Source organism: Rutilus rutilus (genome assembly GCF_951802725.1).
Source record: "Rutilus rutilus genome assembly, chromosome: 4".
NCBI classification, from domain to species: Eukaryota; Metazoa; Chordata; class Actinopteri; order Cypriniformes; family Leuciscidae; genus Rutilus; species Rutilus rutilus.
In genome coordinates, this window is record NC_140212.1 from 32426959 (window position 1) to 32448468 (window position 21510).

Genomic DNA, 21510 nt, shown 5'->3' on the forward strand with positions numbered 1-21510 from the left:
GGGACAGGTGGACTGTGCAGATTTGAGATCAAGCCAGACTGATTTAGGGTCTAATAAACCATTCAACAATAAATCGAAGTTGCCAAGCCAATTGGTGCAATCTAATGTTCGGAAGGTCCAAACCTCCCTTTGCACTAGTGAGCTGGAGGTTTGATCATTTCAATCTAGGTTTTCTTTTGCTCCAGATAAATGAACTTAGCCACCCATTCAATGAGTTTGGAGTTTTAAGCAACCAAAAATATGATAAAATTACAAAAACAATAGACTCATTAAAGGAAAATTGTCTCTGAATTTAGTACTGATCAGTGGAAAAATCAGACTGCAATTACCTGAATGTTAATGTCTTTTAGCCATTGCAAACAATATGTATTTTTCTGTGTAGTGATGTACTTAATGTTGACTCTTTTCCCACCAGCGTTGTTTTTTTTGTTTTTTTTTATGTTGTCAGCCACCGCCAGCGATTTTGGTCATTTTCACAAAAATGTTATGGCCCCCAGACTATTTTGTTGTATGACAATCTGAATATGTAATATATCAAAAGAAAGTACAGACTCTCTGCTTTTAAAGAAAAAAAAACTGTTTTATTCTAGATTCATGCATTCTTCTTATATAAACACTTGAATGTAGGTATGTTTCATAAAAAATATCAACATTTGAACAAAAAGCTGGGAAAGTCACGTTTTTGTCAAAGACTACACATCCAGATGGGATTCACAACGATGATCAACACCCCTAAAGCTTCTCAGTCCTAAAACTCGTCCTGGGTCGACATTTCATGCAGTGACATTAAGAGTTGATTTATATCTAATCGTATTCTCTTTATTGTCACACACTGTATACACAAATGTACCGAACATAGACTGTAAAAAAAGATGGACGACGTCCCTTCATTCTCTTCCATTGGTGAAGTCCTAATAGGGCGCTGGCATCTTGCACAGACTTGGGTCCCAAATCTGCGCGGTAGTGAGCGGGAAGTAAAGCCGCAATATCAAAGTCCCGTCCTCACTCCCGCAGAAACGGTTAGTACAAAGTTTACTGTTTGAAATAAACAGTTATGGACATGTAGAAATTAAAGTTCAAGCTCCAATCTCCTCCCGAAAATCCAATAAAAGTCTGTTGGTGCCTTGGTGACTTCATTTAGAGAAGCTGTCAATCATGATGTCACATTCCCGTTTTTATAGCGTCAAATAACGAACTAAGACCGAACTTATTTATAACAAACGAACAAACTTAAAGCAGCGTGATAAAACTACCTAAAATGACAGAAAACATCTTTGAAAAAAAAAATGATAATTTGATTATTTTCCATCGCGTCCATTAGACTTCATGGGGAGGCGGGGTTTATGACCTATACTGAGCCACCGGGGGCGATCGAGACGTTTGGCTTCACTTTTCGGCACTTGTGCGACACGCTTGGTACCGACGGTGAAATTCTTAGGTGCAAGTCTCTGAACATGGCAGTATAACAACACAATGTATGAACAAGCTGTTTAAAAAGTTGATGATTGCATTGCATTATTTTTCATATGCATATGATATTGCTAGTTTCTGCATCTTCTTCGCCTGTGTTTTGATTCTGGAGATTCTGTACTCTTTCAGAAGATGTCATAGTGCCCCCTACCATATAACAGTGAAAACACAAGAAAGCCAGAAAATTTCATCAGTGGTGAGGAAAGAGTTAAATTTCAGTGATAAACCATCTTAAGTTAACGAAACAATATGAATATGAAACTAGGCCTAGTACTTGTTTAATTAGTGTTAGTTTTACAGACAATTTGGCCCCCTGTTCTAAAGTGAAAGTTTATCCGCATGTCACATATTTAGAGTCTAATGAAGAGGAAGCTGGTCAGGGTACAAAATTAAAGTTGATATATGTTAAACAAAACAAATTCGGGTAAATCCACAGGTGGACAGCAATGAAACATGTATAACATAACAATACCGGACAAAGGAGCTGAATTAGGGATGCACCGATACCATATTGGCCCAATTCTGAGCTCATGTACTCGTAAAAATGCTCCGATACCAACAACCGATACCAGGCAGGGTGTAAACAATGTTTGTGTCCAGACAAAGATACACTGACAACAGAGGGTATAATTGGGATAAAAAAGAAGGCTGTCTATGAAGCTATTGTATCTTATTAGTGGAATATTAAACGGAATATAGTAACGGCTATATAGCTGTGGTGCGCGAGCTGATAAGAGAAAAACGCGCAGTGGACTGAGCGCGCAGCGGCACAGACGCATGCAGGCTGGTCGAGCGCATCCCTTCTGTGAGTGGAAAGTTTGTAATTCAGTTGGATGTCAATGGCAAAGAAAGTAAAATGAGGCATGTAGCTTATTATTAACGTTTACTGACGAGAGAGGGGGAGAGAGAGAGAGAGAGAGAGAGAGAGAGAGAGAGCGCGAGAACTTCTTTTGAATGCTCTTGATTGCTGATCGTTCACTCAGCACGTGTTATTTGGATATTTGGATATATGTAAGTAAAACATGAACTGTTACCAGATTTATGTATAGTGGTTCCCTACATTATTACAGGACGTTTGCAGGTCAAGAAGTTCCATCAACGAAACATCCAAAGCGACCGCCCCGAAAACCCAACGTCTTGATAGACAGCGCACGTATACTGAATTTAATTGTCTTTCATGTCTTGGTCTTGTACGGACGAATTCACACAAGTTTATGTAAAAACGTCTGTCTTGGTGAGTATCCCAGGAAACAAAGTCGGTTAGGCTATATCTTAAGTGAATGTAGACAGTATATTCAAATGGGGTCCATGCGTCCGGTCTTAAAGGGGCAGCAGGTTTATTAGAGCAGGTTCTGATTAGTGTTTTAATGTTAATCAAACAATGGACAAATAAATTACTCACTGCTCATGAGTAAATAGGCTACCCTTTTCAACTCTACAAAAAAGATCCATCTATATTTAATTTATACTGTAAAGAATATGCAATGTTTTTTCACATTTGATTACTTAATTCAAATTTCTGTACCTGTTAGATCTACCCGAAAAATTCATTTGTAGCCTCTCTTTGTTCTATTGTATTTATTTGTGCTATATTTGTGCACTTTGATTATTTGTTCTTATTACTGACTGCTTACTTGTCTTTAATAATGTTTTAAATTCACATTAATTAGGCTGGTAGTTTTTGTTGTAGTATCAAAATTGGATTAAATAATTGATATTTCACTGGCGTCTAAACATTTGAACCGCTGACCCGGTCCTCAGCACTGAGCCCTCCTGGAGCTGCTCTAAATATGTGATGTGCTGTGAAATGATAGATAAAATATGATAGAAAGAAAGTATGAACAGTGAAAGTAACAGAAGCTCATTCAATGCATTTTAGCAGGCTTAATTAAGCACGAAAATAACTGAAGGAAATATATATTTGATGAACAAATTAAGCCAACTAAGATGATTTATATTCTTTTGGTTTATCTTCTAATACATTTAAAAATTAGAAATGCAGTGAAAATACAGGTATTGGTTTTCAGTATCGGTATCGGCGAGTACCAAAAACGGGAGTATCAGTATCGGACTCGTTCTGGAAAAAGTGGTATCGGTGCATCCCTAAACTGAATACTAACAGGTATGCTGTAATTAATGAAAAACCAAGGAAAAAAAAATTAGTGGCAGGAAAATGAGGGAAAACAAATGAATCCAAAACTAAGACACTAATACAGTACGGATGAAGACAATTTCACTCCCTGTTCTAAAGTAATTTCCAGTAACCAATGCTGATTTTAGGAATCCTCCAGAGCTGAGATTCACATAATGGGCTTTTTGTTTCTACGCGCTGTAACCGGTAGACCAATCACAACACTGCTATTTCCAGTATGAGCTCGCAAATGAAGTTTCAGGTCTCTTCGATATGTGAAACTCATGTTGCATTGAAGACACATGAAAGGTTTCTCTCCAGTGTGAAGCCTCATGTGGACTTGATAGTTTCCTTTTTCATTGAAACCTTTTCCACACTGTTGGCAGGTGAAAGGCTTCTCTCCTGTGTGAAGTCTCACATGAACATCGAGGTTTGATTTGCTTGAGCAAGTCCTTCCACAGTAATGGCACATGAAAGGCTTCTCTCCAATGTGACTTATCACATGCCACTCAAGGTGATTGCTGTCTGTGAAACTTCTTTCGCATTGGTGACATTTAAAGTAGTTTTCTCTTGAGTGTAGCCTCATGTGGCCATTAAGGTTTAATTTACGTCTGAAACTCTTTCCACATCGATCACATGTGAAAGGCGTTTCTCCAGTGTGAATTCTTTTGTGGTCATTCAGCGTTCCTTGATGTGCAAAACTTTTTCCACACAGTTGGCAGGTGAAGGGCTTCTCTCCAGTGTGAACTCTCATGTGCACTTTAAGGCTTCCTTTTCCAGTGAAACCTTTCCCACACTGTTGGCAGGGGTAAGGACTCTCTCCATTGTGAATTCTCACGTGAGCTTTAAGGTTTTCACGTTTACTGAAACTCTTTCCACACTGAAAGCAGGTGAAATAACGTCTACCCCCCGTCTTTCGAGCTCTTTTTCGTGAGGGAGTCTTTTCAGTCTGCGAGCAGCTAGGATGGTTTTCCCCAGTTATGAAATCATGTTCCTCTTCCTTTACAACGTTCAGTTCTTGAACCTCATCTTCCAGCAGCATCGGGTCTAAGATGAAAATAGATAAATACAAGTTTAAGCCCAGTTTAATGGCACAGAATGAAAAATAAATGCATACAAGGTTCAGGCTTCTCAAGCCAACATCAAAAAAATTTCACAAACTTTAGCCTCTAGTTGCAAATTGTGGCAAGCATTCCCATCTCACCTCATTATTGGTGTCATCAGCGATTAGTCAATGTCCGCTCAACTTTAAATCACCATAACTGTATAATATGATATAATATATGATGTTATAAAAATTCTAAGATCCACACTGGGAACATGGAAAAAATAAAAACACCAGCTTTAATTGGATAATAGAGGCTATGGTGAATGAAATAGGTCAGAAGTACTATGATTTCTTGCCTACAGTGATATGGTCTCTGGCCCTTCAGATCCACTTATCTGCAGACTTCTGATCAAACACACCTGAACAAGCTAATCAAGGGCTTTAGCATACCAGTCAAGTCAAGTCACCTTCATTTATACAGCGCTCTTAACAATATTATATCAAAGCAGCTTTACAGTGATAATAGGAAATTAAAGTAACAGATTGTTTTGGATTTACAGCAGCTCTAGAATAATTTTGTTGTCCAGCTTAAGTTAGTTTTGATTGATTCACTTCCATTGCGAAGATCATTAGTTATTAACTTAGGGGCCATTAACATGACACCGTTAGACAACAGAAAACCCTTAATGCACCCTGACCATTTGCACAGCAACAGTGCCTGGTGGCTCGAGAACGCAAACCTTGAAATAGGTTCCAAGGTGCAAGCGTTGAATAATTTTGAAAAACGTTATCGTAAACTTCAAAAACGTGAATCTGTGAAAACACTGACCGCATGTACATGCATATTACGTGTCTTGACTATGGGTATGAGTGTTTGATTGTGCGTAGTCTTTCTTTACAAATTTACCTCACCAAATTATGTCTGTCTGGCCTCATAATACAGATACCAGGGAATGTAAAGCCAGCAGCCATATCACCCTGTAGCCCAAGACTGGTTGCCCACTGAAGCTAAGCAGGGTTGAGCCTGGTCAGTACCTGGATGGGAGACCTCCTGAGAAAACTAGGTTGCTGCTGGAAGAGGTGTTAGTGAGGCCAGTAGGGGGCGCTCACCCTGAGGTCTGTGTGGGTTCTAACGCCCCAGTGTAATAACGGGGACACTATACTGTCAAAGAGCACCAGCCTTCGGATGAGATGTTAAACCCAGGTCCTGACTCTCTGTGGTCATTAAAAATCCCAGGATGTCCTTCAAAAAAAGAGTAAGGGTGTAACCCCAGCATCCTGGCCAAATTTGCCCATTGGCCCCTGTCTATCATGGCCTCCTAATCATCCCCGTATACTGATTGGCTTCATTACGATCTCCTCTACTCCAGTAAGCCGATGTGTGGTGGGCGTTCTGACACAATATGGCTGCCGTCGCATCATCCAGGTGGATGTTGCACATTGGTGGTGGTTGAGAAGATTCCCCCATCCATGTAAAGCGCTTTGAGTTTCAGAAAAGCGCTATATAAATGTAACGAATTATTAAAGTCAGAGATATCAAAATTTGGAGAATGTTTAAAAAAATTCACAAGTGTTTTTGTGAAACCATTATATCTCTGGAACACTAGGTGGCGCTGTATTCATATCATTAAAGATATTGCAATTTATGACAAAATTCAAAATGACGGACTGATGTTGCGTCTGATCTGGACAAAATCAGCACAGATTCAGCATGATACCAAGAGACACCAATATTATGAGTTTCTGACAAGCTGTTAAAAAATTAATAGCAATAGCTATTTTTCGTATCTCGTGACCCATAGGCGGCGCTGTTCCCATCTTTTGTTTCCCCTCAGAGCATGGATTTGATGAAGTGTACCAACTTTTGTTTTGATTAATCAAAGTCTGGCAAAGATACAGCCTCTGAATCCTTTGGTAAACATTATAAAGCTTGTGATCAGGGTCCTCATTTATAAACGTTGCGTACGCACAAAAGAAGGCGTGCGCCGCTCTCTACGCAATAATTGGTATTTATACAAAGCAAACTTGACGGGAAAATGTGCGGTCCTTCACACAAACTCTGACCCAGGCGTACGCACAAAAACGGGTGAAATGAGAAATGGCGACACCGTCGGCAGATGGAAGAAACACGTGAAAGTGTGTGAAACTGTAGACCGTTGTGTAAAAGAAATGGCAATACTGCCTCTCATAAATAACATGAAGACTTCACAAAGCAAGTCTTACAATTAACAGCCTACACGAACACCCGTTTGATCGATCTGCAGTGTAAAACAAACAAAATCAAACGAAGAGTACAACAGAAATGCAAATTAACACATTTGCAAAAAGAAAAGTGAAATGGCATGTTATGCAATTCATCCTCATAACACATCTGTAGCTTGTCAGATGCAATCAAATGGATGGTAATAAAATGCCATGATGCCATCACAATGCTTCACGCTTTTTTGCATCGACTTTGATGTCCGACTAGCCTTGGTGCCAGCCCGAACCCCGCCCACAACATTTTTTGGTCGGGAAGTTCGGTCTGGACTCGATCCGTTGAGGAGTAATTATGCTCGGCTCCCAAAAGGCCGGGCCAATCAAATTGCCAGGGCGGGCTTTAATCGATGATGGACAGATGATCTGCGGTTACGTAATCACCCACGTCACCAAAGAGCGCTTGATTTGAATTAGTTTACAACAAAGACGACTGCAGCTGGAGAATTGAGATTTCACGAGTTCACACTTACAAATAAGTCAGATAAAATAAATGCGTATATGAGATTTCACGAGTTCACACAAATAAGTCAGATAGAATAAATGCGTATATGACGTGCTGTCCGAGGAGAGGGCTGTGGGCTCGGTAGCCATATTCCCCCCGTGTTCCTGGTTGTGAGAGAACAAGTCAAGAGTGAGGATTCGGGGTGGTGGAGGGATGCTGAAAAACTGTCAAGGAGTGTTAGGTAAGTTGATAGAGTGAATATGCTTCCTCATGCTGATATAGGGTAACGTTAGACATGGTTTGATGACAAGTTGATATTGGATTGATTATTTGTACGTGCTCCTCCCGAACTTTGTTTATGAAACATCATGTGTAGATTCCGCCATCGCGTCTGTTATAGAAGATATCCACAGCGCATTCATTTTAAAAGAGGAACAGAGAGCCGCGACATTTTGTTGGTTGGAAATATGAATGAAGAACATGCGTCATTTACTCCGTTGCTCTGATTGGTTGTAGGTCTATCCAATTGAGTGCAGAGTTTTTTTTTTTCTGGTTCGGTTAAGACACGCCCCATAATCAAATCTCTATGGAGCGGTATCAGACTCACATTCTGACTAGAATATGAGTATGACGAAGTCAGGCTAATGTCCGACCATTTCTTTTTTATTTCGGCCACGGTCCGAGGTTGTGAGGCTGCAGCATTTACGGCGTCTGCAACCTTTTGCCACTCAAGTGCCTTTTTGGCATTAGTAATGCCCACACTGTGCCCTCCAAACAACATTTTTCTCCTCTTTTCCACCTCGCCAATGATAATTTCTACTTCACATTGAGTGAAGTTACGTTTCTTGGTTTTCCTCTCTGTGTTTGCCATGATTTCGCAGTCGATGAATATTAACTTGTGGGCGTTTCACGGACTATTTATGGGCAACTATGGGCGTGACATGAAGCCGCAAAAGCTGCGCTACATTTAGAATTGATTGTGATTTATTAAGGGAAAACTGCGTAGGATGTGCGTGCGCACGGTTTTATAAATCCGAATATTTCTGTGCGTACGCACGTCCTATGTTTCATCTGTACGCCACTTCTGACGCAAATCCTACGCAAAGTTTTATAAATGAGGCCCCTGGGCTGTGCGATATGACGATATACATCGGATGGATGAAATAAAATCTCTATCGTTTCATATTTTGCTCTCAGTTATTTGGTGATCCCAGAACAGGCTCTAAACACCACTAACTTCACTCACATTATTGACGCAATACATCACTCTTCATATCATATATAACAGCACAGTGAGGCGGTGGTCAGGCTGCGGTCAGGCTGCACACCACAGATTGTACTACGGACTATTTCAATTGAGCAGTGTAACTTTCTAATATGTTTGGTTGACTGCATTTTATTTTGATTATGAACAATTAGCAAATTAGCTCAAAATGAATAAATCAATCCTAACTTGTAATAATAAATGATGAATATATGGATCAGTTAATATAAATGGAGTAAAATTAATATTACAATCAATCAACCTGTTCGTCCCATGAACACTCAGTGTTAATTGTTTATTAATTCTAAATAAAAAATCATTTCCGGGGGAGTAAATAAAAAGTTTTATTAACTAATTACAAACATAACTAATCTAAACACACATTCACATTAAAATGGTAAGTGACAGTATGAAACCGGGAGCAGGAAATGGAACTATGGAAAATATCCATCAGCTTATCATTATCAGAGCACCTCATTAAATGTATACATGCATGGCCTTTGCAGTGAAAGCATTTTGTGAAGTTCCTGAAAAGGGATTTTGATGGTACCATGAGTCTGAGAAAAGGTGATGAACATGCATGGTTTGTTTGACTCTGTTCGCATGGCTGGAGTGCAGATTATGCAGAGCAACCAGGAGAAGGAAGTCGGAAGAGTTGATGGTTGCGATTGACGATTTCTGCATTGAATTAAAAAATTGTGCCACACTCCTGATGTTGTCCTTAGCCGCTTTCCGACCAAGTAGTTACAGGAACTTAGTTCTAGGAACTGTCCACTTCTAAACAGTTCTAAGAACTACTCTCCCCCAAACTCGGTTTTGCTGTTTGCGTTCGCACTGGCCAAGTGGCCATAGGAACTGGTAGGAGGGGTAAGGGAGTGACGCAAGCACGGTGACTTTTATTTTGACGGCGCGACGGACCTTTATTTTGACGGTGCTGAGAACGCCAGAGCAAACAATGTTCAGCATTCTCTGTGTTCATTAGTTAGCGATCTGTCTAACAGTACTCTTTAACATGTTATTAGATAGAATTGTTATACTATACTATATAGAATTATAATAGTACACAGTATATGAAAAAAAAAAGTTATTAGCCTATGCCGTGTGGTTGATGTCCAGTGTTGCTAGCTGAGCAGAAATACATAATCATGTTTGGCTTGGTCCCCTCAAAGTTGCGTTGGATTTTCTCTTCAGCATAAAGGTTTAGAGGCCCATCTATCACTGTTTTCCATGTTTGTATCTAGTTTCTGGAGTAAATATATAGGCTATGATCTGTGTGTTTACATATAGCTGTTTTAAAAATGGCGGGTACTGGTTTTTTGCGTGCGTTCGGTCATCAGCGTACACTAACGTCACGGGTAGTTCCTATAGTGCTGGTTTAGACCCTACTCTGAAGTAGGAGCTAAATTAGTTCCTCCAAATGGAGTTCCTAGAACTAAAGTCGTTCCTAGTCGGCGTGTTCGCACCGCAGGAACATACGGGTACTTTAGCCAATAGTTCTAGGAACTGTGAAAAGGTTCCTCCGGTCGGAAAGCGGCTCTTGATTCTGTTGTGGTTGGTCCTCTCTCTCCTGAATGAGCACATGGCTGGTTTTGAGTGAAGGCCTGGTGCGGGCCCGCAGGACAGCAACCCGAACGTACCGAGAAGCCAAGAGAAGGAAGGGCTTGTGTAACCGGCAATTTAAAGCCTGAGAAAGGTCCCACCTCTCAGGGTTGGCTCGACCAATTAAGAAAGGTGGAATTTCCAAGCGGGAAATTCCTGTTGTGAGGATTTAGGATTCTGTCTCAAGTGTGGTTACACGTGGGCCTGGCTGTTTGTGTCCATTTATACTCAGATTAAATATAACAAACACACACTGCCTTCTAGGGTTGTGCCGATAGACGATAGTATCGTGTATCGGCGGATGCCTGTGACGAGGTCAATACGATAATTGGCTCGTTTTACCATTAATATATACAATTATTATTATAATTATTATTATAATAAAGCTAGTATTGTTATTAAATTAATATAGGAACTTAAATTTATTTGCCTTGCCTGTTCATAACGACATCACCACATAGCCTAACACTTGCAAGGACTGCCCTAAGAAAATCCCACATCAAAATTTAATTGTAAGGTGATCAAGGGGCGGGCGATATGGACCAAAAGTCATATCCCGATACATTTAGGCTGAATATCGATAAACGATATATATCCCGATATTTTTTCCACAAAGTGAGAGCAAATGTTCAGTCAAAGCCAAATATGACATGTCACAAGTAGTTTTATTGAAACCGGCTATTTCAGTGAACAGTTGCAAAATCAAATGAATAAATAATAAACAGGTTTCTTCATCTTAGGGCTGCACAATTATGACAAAAATCATAATTGCCGATTATTCCCTTGGAATTGGAATTGCGATTTATTAATTATGATTATCAAAATTTAAATTGAATATATATTTTGTGTAAACGTGTTATAATTTGCCTATATATATATATATATATATATATATATATATATATATATATTAGAGATGCACCGATTACAATTTTCTAGGCCGATTCCGATTTCCGATTTTTCATTGAGTTTGACCTGCCGATACCGATTTTAGCCGATTCCGATTTTATTTTTTTCTAACCACTTTACAGCACACACAAATATTTATTTTCGATCTTTTCTTTAACCCTTTCACACGTAAGTTTAAAATATTCTAACTGACACCCCCACCCCCAGAGTGAGTTTTTTCAAGGCGAACGTTCCCTTTAATGTTTCCATGGCGACGCGTCACGCAATACACCGCAGCCACAATAATACTGTATGACAGATGTGTCGCTTTTATTTCGCTTTTCCTTTTTTATTCAAAATATTCACAAACTTGCTTACCATGTCATCAACTAGCCTATCTGATATTCCGATTCTCAAATATGTGTAACGTTAAGTGAGTGTGTTTGGTCGTTTAAAAACCTTTATAAATAATCTTGATCTATAATATGAGATGGGCGCCGCAATGTTGTCCTGTCAGTCGGATTTACAGCACGTGAATTCATCAGTTTCTCCCGAAATAAATGCAAGAAAGTGGCCGGTGAACTGAGAAGAATAGAGTAAACTTTATAGTTACTTCCACTATGTTTGTCTGATATGAATAACACATGGCGGCTAATTATATTTGAATAGATTGTTATTGCTGCTTCCACAGACATCAGTGTGTATTTTACAAACTCCAAATGTATTGTTTTACTCGTGCTTATGTGTATTTAAATATCTGAAACTTAAAATAAACATTATGAGGTTGAAAACACTGCTTAACGGTAGTTGTGATATATGACAGCGCTGAACGCGTCCGACTCTGGCTCAGCGCCAGCCAACGCGCGAAAGCACAGTTTGAATCTGGCAGTTATGCGACGTCACTGATCATTCTAAATGTAGCACCGTACTCTCGTGGCACAGAAATAAAATCCCATAAATGAGACCGTACCGCTCAAAAGGTTAATCATGCGGCGCCCGAGTGCAAGTGCATTTGACCGGCATAAAATCGGCATATGTCAGACTGACCGGCCGGTCGCCGGTCATGGCCGATCACGTGAAAATCGGCCAATTCCGGTCACCAGCCGATCAATCGGTGCATCTCTAATATATATATATAGGCAAATTATAACATGTTTACACAAAATTTGTTAACACACACACAAGTACTGTCCCCCTTTACATAACATAGATTGTAAGAATATGACTAATAGTAAAGACTAGTACTAATAAATAAACATTAGGCCTATGCTAAAGTTATTAAATAGCAGTCCCAAACTAGTTTTTGTTAATACAATGTTGGTATGAGCCACTACAGTCATTTAAAAATATAAAAAAATAACACAAAGAAAAATAAAGTGGCATTTTGGGGTTAATATGGAAACGACAGTTACCATGGTGAATACACAATATTAACAATAACTGTTAATGAAACATGAAAACTGTTCCTGTTGAATAGAATGTATATCATCCCTGCATTACTTTTATTTCGTGTAATTTACAACGTAACAGTGTTGCATTTGCACTTTATATACAGTGAGGCGATACACACGCCGCATTTGCGCGTGCAATTGAGTGTGCGCTACGAGTACAGTATAAACGGACAAGAAAGTCCGTTTTTCTGAGGTGAAAGACTTTATTTCAGCGTACACTTATGTCACTGCCTGGTAGTTCCTATTGTGCTGGGTTTTCTGAAGTAGTCATGATTCGCCTCTCAACATAACATGCTCTAAACACACACGCAAAGTGGAAAAGGAGGGGCGGTGGCGGGGCCGCGGGGAGCAGTGCAGAGAGCTCCGGGTCAGCAGCTTGCTGGGAGCAAGGATCACAGCGCAAATTTGAACTATATCGATATATGTAATATGGTCTAATTCCATATCGCATTTAAAAATATATCGATATATTTTTTATCTCGATATATCGGCCAGCCCTAAGGTGATCCATTCACAAATTGTCAAGAGTGCTTGTTTTAACAGACACATCATTCTTATACAGATTCAAGATGAAAACCAATGTTGTTCATCAGTATTTTGTTTCCATAGCACAAACAAAACAGCCTATATATAACTAATAAGACTAAAAACAATACAATTACAAAATATTAATAATAATATCACTAAAATGATATAGGCCTAATAACAGTCTTTAGTTCACGAACACAGCACAACGCTGTGAAAATCAAAAGCAGCTTTAAACACTTGTTTAACAAGAAATATTCTTCAAATTTTTCCACTGTCATTAATGTAGGTCCACAAGAGAAATATTAGGCCAGATAGTTGCTATTCCGTTATATCCATCGTCGAGATAATGAGGCGTTAATGCAGCGACAGATGCCGAAAGCTCAGTCCGTTTCTGCTTTCACTTTAAGGGAATGAGCGCGTTTACATGTACGTTCTTAACCCGAATATGCTAAATAAACTGACAGTGCATGTGGTCATGTAAACGCATTAACCCGTTTTCCTTTATCGGAGTCAAGTCATAAGTTTAAGTATAAACCGATCGACTCAGCTAGATTTTTGCCCATTCTTCTGATTTCTCCCGGCATTTAAAACACATTAACACGTGTTCTTTGGGCTTATTGAAGTGCGGTGCGCATATGTGAAGTGCATCCAGACAGAGAGAGCACTGGTAGGAGGACATATATCACAAACTCCGACTCTTTCTTGACCCAAGAAATTATTAAAATGTGTTCTCAACTCGTGCAGAAGTACAGTCAAAATGCTGCATCTGTAACGGCATGAGAGGATAATGTGTGTCTGTAAATTTCCCACTGACCAATTTAAATACTCTGAGTCAGAATGAAAAATGATTAGGATCTTTTTTTACCTCACTATACCGGGGACCAGTTTCACAAAGATAAGACTTTGACTATAGCTTAGATATAGTAGATAGCAGAGGTGGGACAAAGTCATTGTTATGCAAGTCACAAGTAAGTCTCAAGTCTTTGCCCTCGAGTCCCGAGTCAAGTCGAGTCAAAGATGAGGCAAGTCCCGAGTCGAGTCAAAAGTCAAAGCCAACAAGTCTCAAGTCGAGTCCAAAGTCCTACCATTTTAGTTTCGAGTCATTTCAAGTCCTCTTACCACAGAAATAAAATTTATACAAATCATGTACGTCTGTAAGATTTGTATTTATTTAAACCTCTTTTTATACTTTGATTTATAATCAAATACAGTAAAAAACAGAAAATTTAATTTTCACAAAAAATGCTTGTATTTCAACAGCATATTGCACTACTAGAACAATGCACAGCATGCAGCTTCAGTCCTGTATTGTATTAACCTCATATTGCAAAACAGTTTAACTTTCAAATAGACATGGGTCGTTTTAGCCTAAACCTTTTTAAACATGTCCTCAAAATCCTCACTCCTCAAAATTATCACTTCTGAAAAACTGGACCAACCTGATAATATAATTGGAATGCGTGTTGCAGTGCGTATGCGGTGCAAGACCAGCACGCGCAATAGTGCTTTCACATTTGCTGCGTTTGCAGTGCGTGATCCGCGGCTGTACCACAAATACATACTCATTGTATTTCAAATCCAGAAGTTATTAGCATCTTTTATTTAAAAAAAAATTTTTGTCAGCATTGCGATTCTCTTTGTACACACGTATACACTCTTTAATAGACGTATTCACGTTTAAATACAATTTAAACAACGTATTATTTAATGCATTACTCTTATATAATTATATATTAAGTTGCTCAAACAAGTGGTAAAATATTTAACCATGTACTTATATTAAAATCGCATAGCCTACATTTTAAATTAACTTAAAATTGACAAAAACAGCAGACTCATACTCTTTCTTTTGCATAATTTAAATCTTTATACAATAAATCTCGCATGTCACAAAGAACTTGTTTTTCCACCTCCACGAATGAGACGAGTGTTATGCAATTGCCTTGTTGAAATATGTATTTTCCCTTGATTTAGGCTACCCCGGTCTTACGTCTAAGCATTGCGATTCTCTTTGTACACATATACACTCTTTAATAGACGTATGCACGTTTAAACACAATTTAAACAACGTAGGCCTATTATTCAATGCATTACTTCTACTTATATTAAGTTCCTAAAGCAAGTGGTCAAATATTTAACCATGTAGGCTACTTATATAAAAAAAACAGCCGACTCTCATGTCTTTTATTTTATATTTAAATTAATACAATAAATCTTGCATGTCACAAGGAACATGTTTTTCCACCTCCACGAATGAGACGAGATTTGTTCATTATGTCGCCTTGTTGAGGTAAATTGTAGTTTTCCTTGCTTTGCCCTGGTCTTAAAGTGAAAATAGTATTTAATTAAATACATTTATGGTGAGATTACTACATTTTATTTAATTAATCACATTTATGGTGAAATTACTACATTTTTAGGTCAATCTGTGTTCATGTTGACCACGAAACATGGGCTGTCACTTTAATTCAGCGCGTGCAGCACATGTGCAGCACAGCAGAAATAGACTCGGTGCGGAAACGATCGCGGCACTGCTGTATACGCACGGCACCTGGAACGGATCGACGGACTGCAACCGCGTGCAGTGTTAAAGCTCTAACCTGTTAACATGGGTACGGAAAAAAATACGCACCCGCTGGCGCATACGCACTGCAAACGGAGTATGTGTGAATGTGAAACGGGCGTTAGATGCTGTCGAATCAAAACAACGTGGGACTACAGTGATTGGATGTCGTGCAGGCAGCGCGCGCTCGCTGCATGCATACAGGTGGTGCACATTTTTTTCACAGATGCAGATAAACTGAGAGCGGCGCGGCCATGTGGACATTTTTTCCCCCAATTTTCATGGGAAGTAGCAAGTCTTCTCGAGTCAAAAGGCGCAAGTCCAAGTGAAGTCACGAGTCATTGATGTTAAAGTCCAAGTCGAGTTGCAAGTCTTTGTACATTTTGTCGAGTCGAGTCCAAGTCACATGACTCGAGTCCACACCTCTGGTAGATAGTCAGACTTCAGATGGACATCTAAATCAGACCGTTGCACAAAGCACTTAAGACTCTGACTATCTTAAGTAGGACTACACTGCAATGCATTCTGGGTAAAATAAGACCCAGTTTACCCCAGTGGAAAATGTGTGTTTGTTGGAGGAGTATAACAGTTACAAGGACATTTTCCTTGGGAAATTTAGCGGAGGATGCAGTAACAAGAAGAAATGTTTCATTTGGAAAAAGATTGCTACGACGGTTAACAGCGGTAATCCAATCGTTGAGCGGAGCGTTAAAGACGTACAGAAAAGATACAAAAACATGGTACAAGATACTATACCACCCGTGACACAGAAGCTTTGCTGAGACCCACTGTGTCACCAACAGCATTCAGAAAAGTTCCTGTTGCATAAAATCTCAACGCAGTGCAAACCGGCGGCGCCATTCGGCGTCTGTCCGCGGCGCCCAGCAACGGCTCAGGACCTTGTTCAAAATCCTACCGCGCCACAGAGCGCCATTTACATTTTTGTCTCATATTTGTCTCAAATTGTCGTTAATGTATATACTGACTTCACCCTGTCCTGCAATATACATTTAGTTTTACATTCATTTACAGAAATCAGCTGCGTGGATGAAAACTGCTGATGTCATCGGATTTTCAGGTGATATTCACAATTCATTCAGTTAACGGACGCTCTGAGGTAAAGTGTTCAGACTGCAGACTTTAGTTTGCAACGATTGTATTTAATTGTACAGTACAATCATAACATAGTACAGACATTATCTTAATTCCATAATGTCCTTAAACATAACAATATTGCTGGCCATAAACTGAGAAAATGCGCGTCCGGTGTGCGATACCTCGAGTTGTCCTAGAATTTTTTTGGTCTAAATTAAGTCAGTCTTTATTTTTGTGAAACAGTCTAACTTGCATTAGACTAGTCTATGAGCAAATTTTAGACTTGTCTAACACTATAGACCGGTCTAAAATAGCTTTGTGAAACCGGCCCCGGGAAATAACCTGATTTAACCTATTATTAAACACTTCACCTTTGCTAGCAAAATAGAAAAAGATTCTCATATATAAAATGAAGTAATAAAACAAGCAAACTAATGAGTAAATAAACAAGTTAATAATCAAATAAGTAAACCCAACCCCCCCACGATAATATCGTGTATCGCCGATCTCACAGGCTGACGATAGACGAGATGAAAATGGAGCATATCGCCCAACATTACTGCCTTCTATGAGGAGGTACACTAAAGTGTGAGTTGTTAAATGAGGATTAATTAGTTAAGGGACACGATATAGGTGGGGTTACATTAACTAGTAGTTCTCTCCCAAAGCACGCATAAAATAAATATAAATGCAAGAGACATTATACAAGACACACACAAATTATCACACGCAATGTCCTGGGATGCATGTTCATTTAGATTTAATTTATAGATTTTCTCCAGCAGCTCATATGCATGTTTTTTCATAAGTGAAAAGGGGTTTAAATAATAAACTAGCTCAATAGTGGAAGTGATCAAGGGCTTATTGTGTTCCACTTAAACCTTATGCACGAGTTCTGCTAGTAGTGGGCACTTGTGCAACGTAAACAATGACACACATCCAAGTGAACGAGACGGAGGGAAGTTAGCGACTGAAGAGCATAACAATTTGGAGTGGAACGCAGCCCTGGTGTTTAATAAATACAGCGCTCCCATCGGAAACGATTGGAAAAGTACGCTACCCGTCGGAAAAAAGCCGTGGACACACAGCCTTAGTGTTTGTCTGGTCATGTTATCTCACCATGTCTGTCCACATAAGGCTTGATGCCAAATAATAGCGCTTTATTTAGGACACTCATATGACATTCTTTAAAATTATCATTAATTTCTGTGCAGCTGGAGATTTTAATTAGGATTAAATCTGTGAGAATGAAACCAACCTGTTTGTTCCTCAGTTTCTTTGTGTTTCAGTGTTTCATCAATCTTCATGTCTTCGCTCTCCTCTTTAATAAACTCCATCTTTATAAAAGTGTGTCACGTGGATCTCAGTCGCTTCACCAGGAGTTTTTCTGTGTGTTTGTCCTGTTTAAGATGAGAATAATAAACGTTGACGTTAAGAAGCGTTTCAATCAGCTCTAGTTCAGTAGTTCAGTTCACTGGTAAGATTCAGTCAGAGTGAGAGTTAATGGACTTAAACAGTAGCCAAAAAGTGATTGAAAAAACAAAAAAAACTAGTAACGTTACTATATGAATAAAAGAGCACAAATAGACATACACACATCATTAGCCTACTATGATTCGTTTTCTTAGAATTTATTTTTGGTGTGATGTGTAGATTAATATAGACTGCACTTCCATGAAAACATTCGCTTTTGTTTGTTTTTTTACTAACGTAACACGTTTGTGTTCGTTAGACTCGGTGATTCGAGCGCTTCGAATCACTGAATCATTTCGCGAAGCATTTGGTTTAATTGATTTGAGTCAAAGTCTATAGAATATGACTTAAAATGTTTGTTTGAGTTGCCAAAAGCTCCGTTTCTCCATCCCTACTGCGCTTTACTCGCATTCTTCTTTAACGTTTGTTAATGGTTAAGCATAACAACGTTACATTCAGTGACACATAACTCATTTCAAAGCTCTCATAAAGCTATAAAACAGTCTAAATCATAATCTAACCGAGCCAAACAGGATTTATATCGATCTAAACAATTAAAACACAAACCTTTATTCAGCAGAATCACAGCAAATGCAGGAGCAAAGAAGCACAGCAACGGCGCAGCCATATGACGTCACACCACCGAAACAAAATAAAAGTACCGGTCAAAAGTTTGGACACATTACTATTTTTAATGTTTTTGAGTTTCTTATGCTCATCAAGCCTGCATTACTTGAGAAATAATATTACAATTTAAAATAATGGTTTCCTATACTATAAAATGTAATTTATTTCAGTGATGCACAGATGAATTTTCCTCAGCCATTACTCAGTCTTCAGTGTCACATGATCCTTCAGAAATCATTCTAATATATTGATTTATGATGATAATGTTGGAAACAGTTGTGCTGCTTAATTTTTTTTGTAACCTGTGATACTTTTTTCAGGAAACTTAAAAAGAAAGAAAAAGAAAAGAGTTTATTCAAAATATAAATCTTTTCTAAGAGTCTTTAGTATCACTTTTTTATCGATTTAACGCATCCTTGCTAAATTAAAAAAATTAAATAATTACTGACCCCAAACTTTTAAATAGTACTGTATAAATTAATTAAAAAAAGATTGTGAGATTTTGCAAAACAGTTTATTCCCGATATCACAATATTCAAATGCAATTAGCTCCATTTTAACATCTTCTTTAGACAATATCTGCCTCCACTCCTCCAGGCGAGCATGCGCTCCTCCCTCTAACCCCTGGTTATCTGAGGTTCTTCGTGAACACCGGCCCGAACTCAGGGCAGCGGAGAGGAAATGGCGCAAATCAAAAGACACATCTGACCTGAGTATGTATCAATCTCTGCTATCCTCCTTTTCTGTGGATGTTCATGCTGCAAAATCTTCATATTTACACAACAAGATCAACAGCGCCTCCAACACACGATCACTTTTCAAGACATTCAACTCTCTCTCCTCTGTCCACCACCACCCACCTCCTCTTTAACTGCTGATGATTTTGCTAACTTCCTTACCAACAAAACAACAACTATCAGCAGTCAGTTCTCAGCTCCACACACACAGGAACCCAGACCAACCTCTCCCACAGCCAATAGCCTTCTCTCCTCCTTCTCTCCACAACTCGAGGAAGAAGTATCTAAACTTCTCCTCTCCAGTCATCCTACCACCTGCCCTCTAGACCCCATCCCCTCACACCTTCTACAAGCCATCTCTCCCACACTTCTACCAGCACTCACACACATCATCAACTCATCCCTCCATACTGGCATTTTCCCTACAGCATTCAAGCAGGCTCGGGTAACTCCACTGCTTAAAAAACCAACACTAAACACATCACTTGTAGAGAATTACAGACCTATCTCTCTCCTACCATTCATTGCAAAAACAATTGAACGAGTTGCTTTCAACCAAGTAACATCCTTCTTGTCTCTGAACAACCAGCTGGATGTCAACCAATCTGGCTTCAAGAAAGGGCATTCAACCGAGACTGCATTAATGTCGGTCACAGAAGCCCTACAGACCGCAAAAGCTGCTTCCAAATCTTCAGTTCTCATTCTCCTGGATCTGTCTGCTGCTTTCGACACTGTGAATCATCAGATCCTTATGTCCACCCTCTCATCACTGGGCATCACAGGAACTTCCCTCCACTGGTTCGAGTCCTATCTCACAGGTAGATCTTTCAAGGTCGCATGGAGAGGCATTTTAAAAAGTGCCAAGACAGTGTTTGAGCTCATATATCGGTAACCTGTCATTGTGTTGTTCTTATATTACAAAACGTGTTTCAAATTATTATGCAAGTGACATATTAGTTGGATTTCAGTACAATACACATTCAGATTTTAGTTCAAAGAAAGCGTTTGTTTTATTTCTCCATATCTTTTTAGGGACTGGTATCAATCTCAGACAGGTTTGTTAAATAGTTTGCTAGGTGGAAATGGAAACCCTACTTAAAGAAGTTTTTCCAGATTATTAAGCAAGTCACAGCATGAAATGGTGCAATGTTATGCAAAAGGCATGAAGACAACTAAAATTGTGTGAAAACTGAATGGAGATTGTCGATAGGAAGGGCTTGATCCTCCTAATGTTGTACAAGGCAAATCTACATGACCGGGCAGTTCTAGCAATGTGGTCTGTGAAGTTCAATTGATCATCAATTACCACTCCAAGGTTCCTGGTTGACCTTGATGGAGTTTATGAGCTTAGCTGAATGGTGAAGTTGTGATGAAGTGTTGGGTTGGCCAGGACCACAAGTAGCTCTGTCTTCGCAAGGTTTAGTTGAAGGTGGTGGTCTTTCATCCAGCCAGAAATGTCTGTCTGGCAGGCTGAGATACAGTCAGCTACCGTCGGATCGTCAGGCTGGAATGAGAGGTAGAGTTCTGTGTCATCAGCATAGCAGTGATAGGAAAAGCCATGTCTCTGAATCACAGATCCTAGTGATGTCATGTAGATGGAGAAGAAAAGTGGTCCAAGCACTGAGCCCTGAGGCACTCCAGTAGCTAGATGTTGGGTCTTAAACACCACACCCCTTCATGATACCCTAAAGGACCAACCTGAGAGGTAAGACTTGAACCATTGGAGTGCGGTTCCCGAGATGCCCTTCATCTTTGGGATTGATAGGAGGATCTGGTGGTTAACTGTGTCAAAGGCAGCAGACAGATCCAGCAGGATGAGAACTGAGGATTTGGAAGCTGCTCTTGCCAGTCTCAGGGCTTTAATTACTGAGAGCAGGGCAGTCTCAGTTGAGTGTCCGCTTTTGAAACCAGACTGATTGTTGTCCAAGAGGTTGT

General features: G+C 39.4%; 1 protein-coding gene across 1 annotated transcript; it reads right to left on the reverse strand.

Moving 5' to 3' along the window:
• Positions 1 to 440: 440 nt before the first annotated feature.
• LOC311289730 (uncharacterized protein) lies at positions 441 to 18855 on the reverse strand. Its single transcript, XM_084407968.1, has 3 exons — positions 18779 to 18855; positions 17997 to 18138; positions 441 to 4648 (listed from the first exon to the last, which is right to left on the reverse strand). The coding sequence occupies exons 2-3, from the start codon at positions 18073 to 18075 to the stop codon at positions 3771 to 3773; spliced, it is 957 nt and encodes a 318-aa protein (XP_084264094.1). The 5' UTR covers positions 18076 to 18138; positions 18779 to 18855; the 3' UTR covers positions 441 to 3770.
• Between the last annotated feature and the right edge of the window lie 2655 nt (positions 18856 to 21510).

What these genes read in the sequence shown, in the direction of transcription:
- LOC311289730 (XM_084407968.1), bottom strand. Translation starts at nt 18,075, where the DNA reads ATGGAGTTTATTAAAGAGGAGAGCGAAGACATGAAGATTGATGAAACA. An exon ending in AGAAACTGAGGAACAAACAG is followed by an intron (nt 4,649 to 17,996) that starts GTTGGTTTCATT and finishes TTTTCATCTTAG; the next exon opens with ACCCGATGCTGCTGGAAGAT.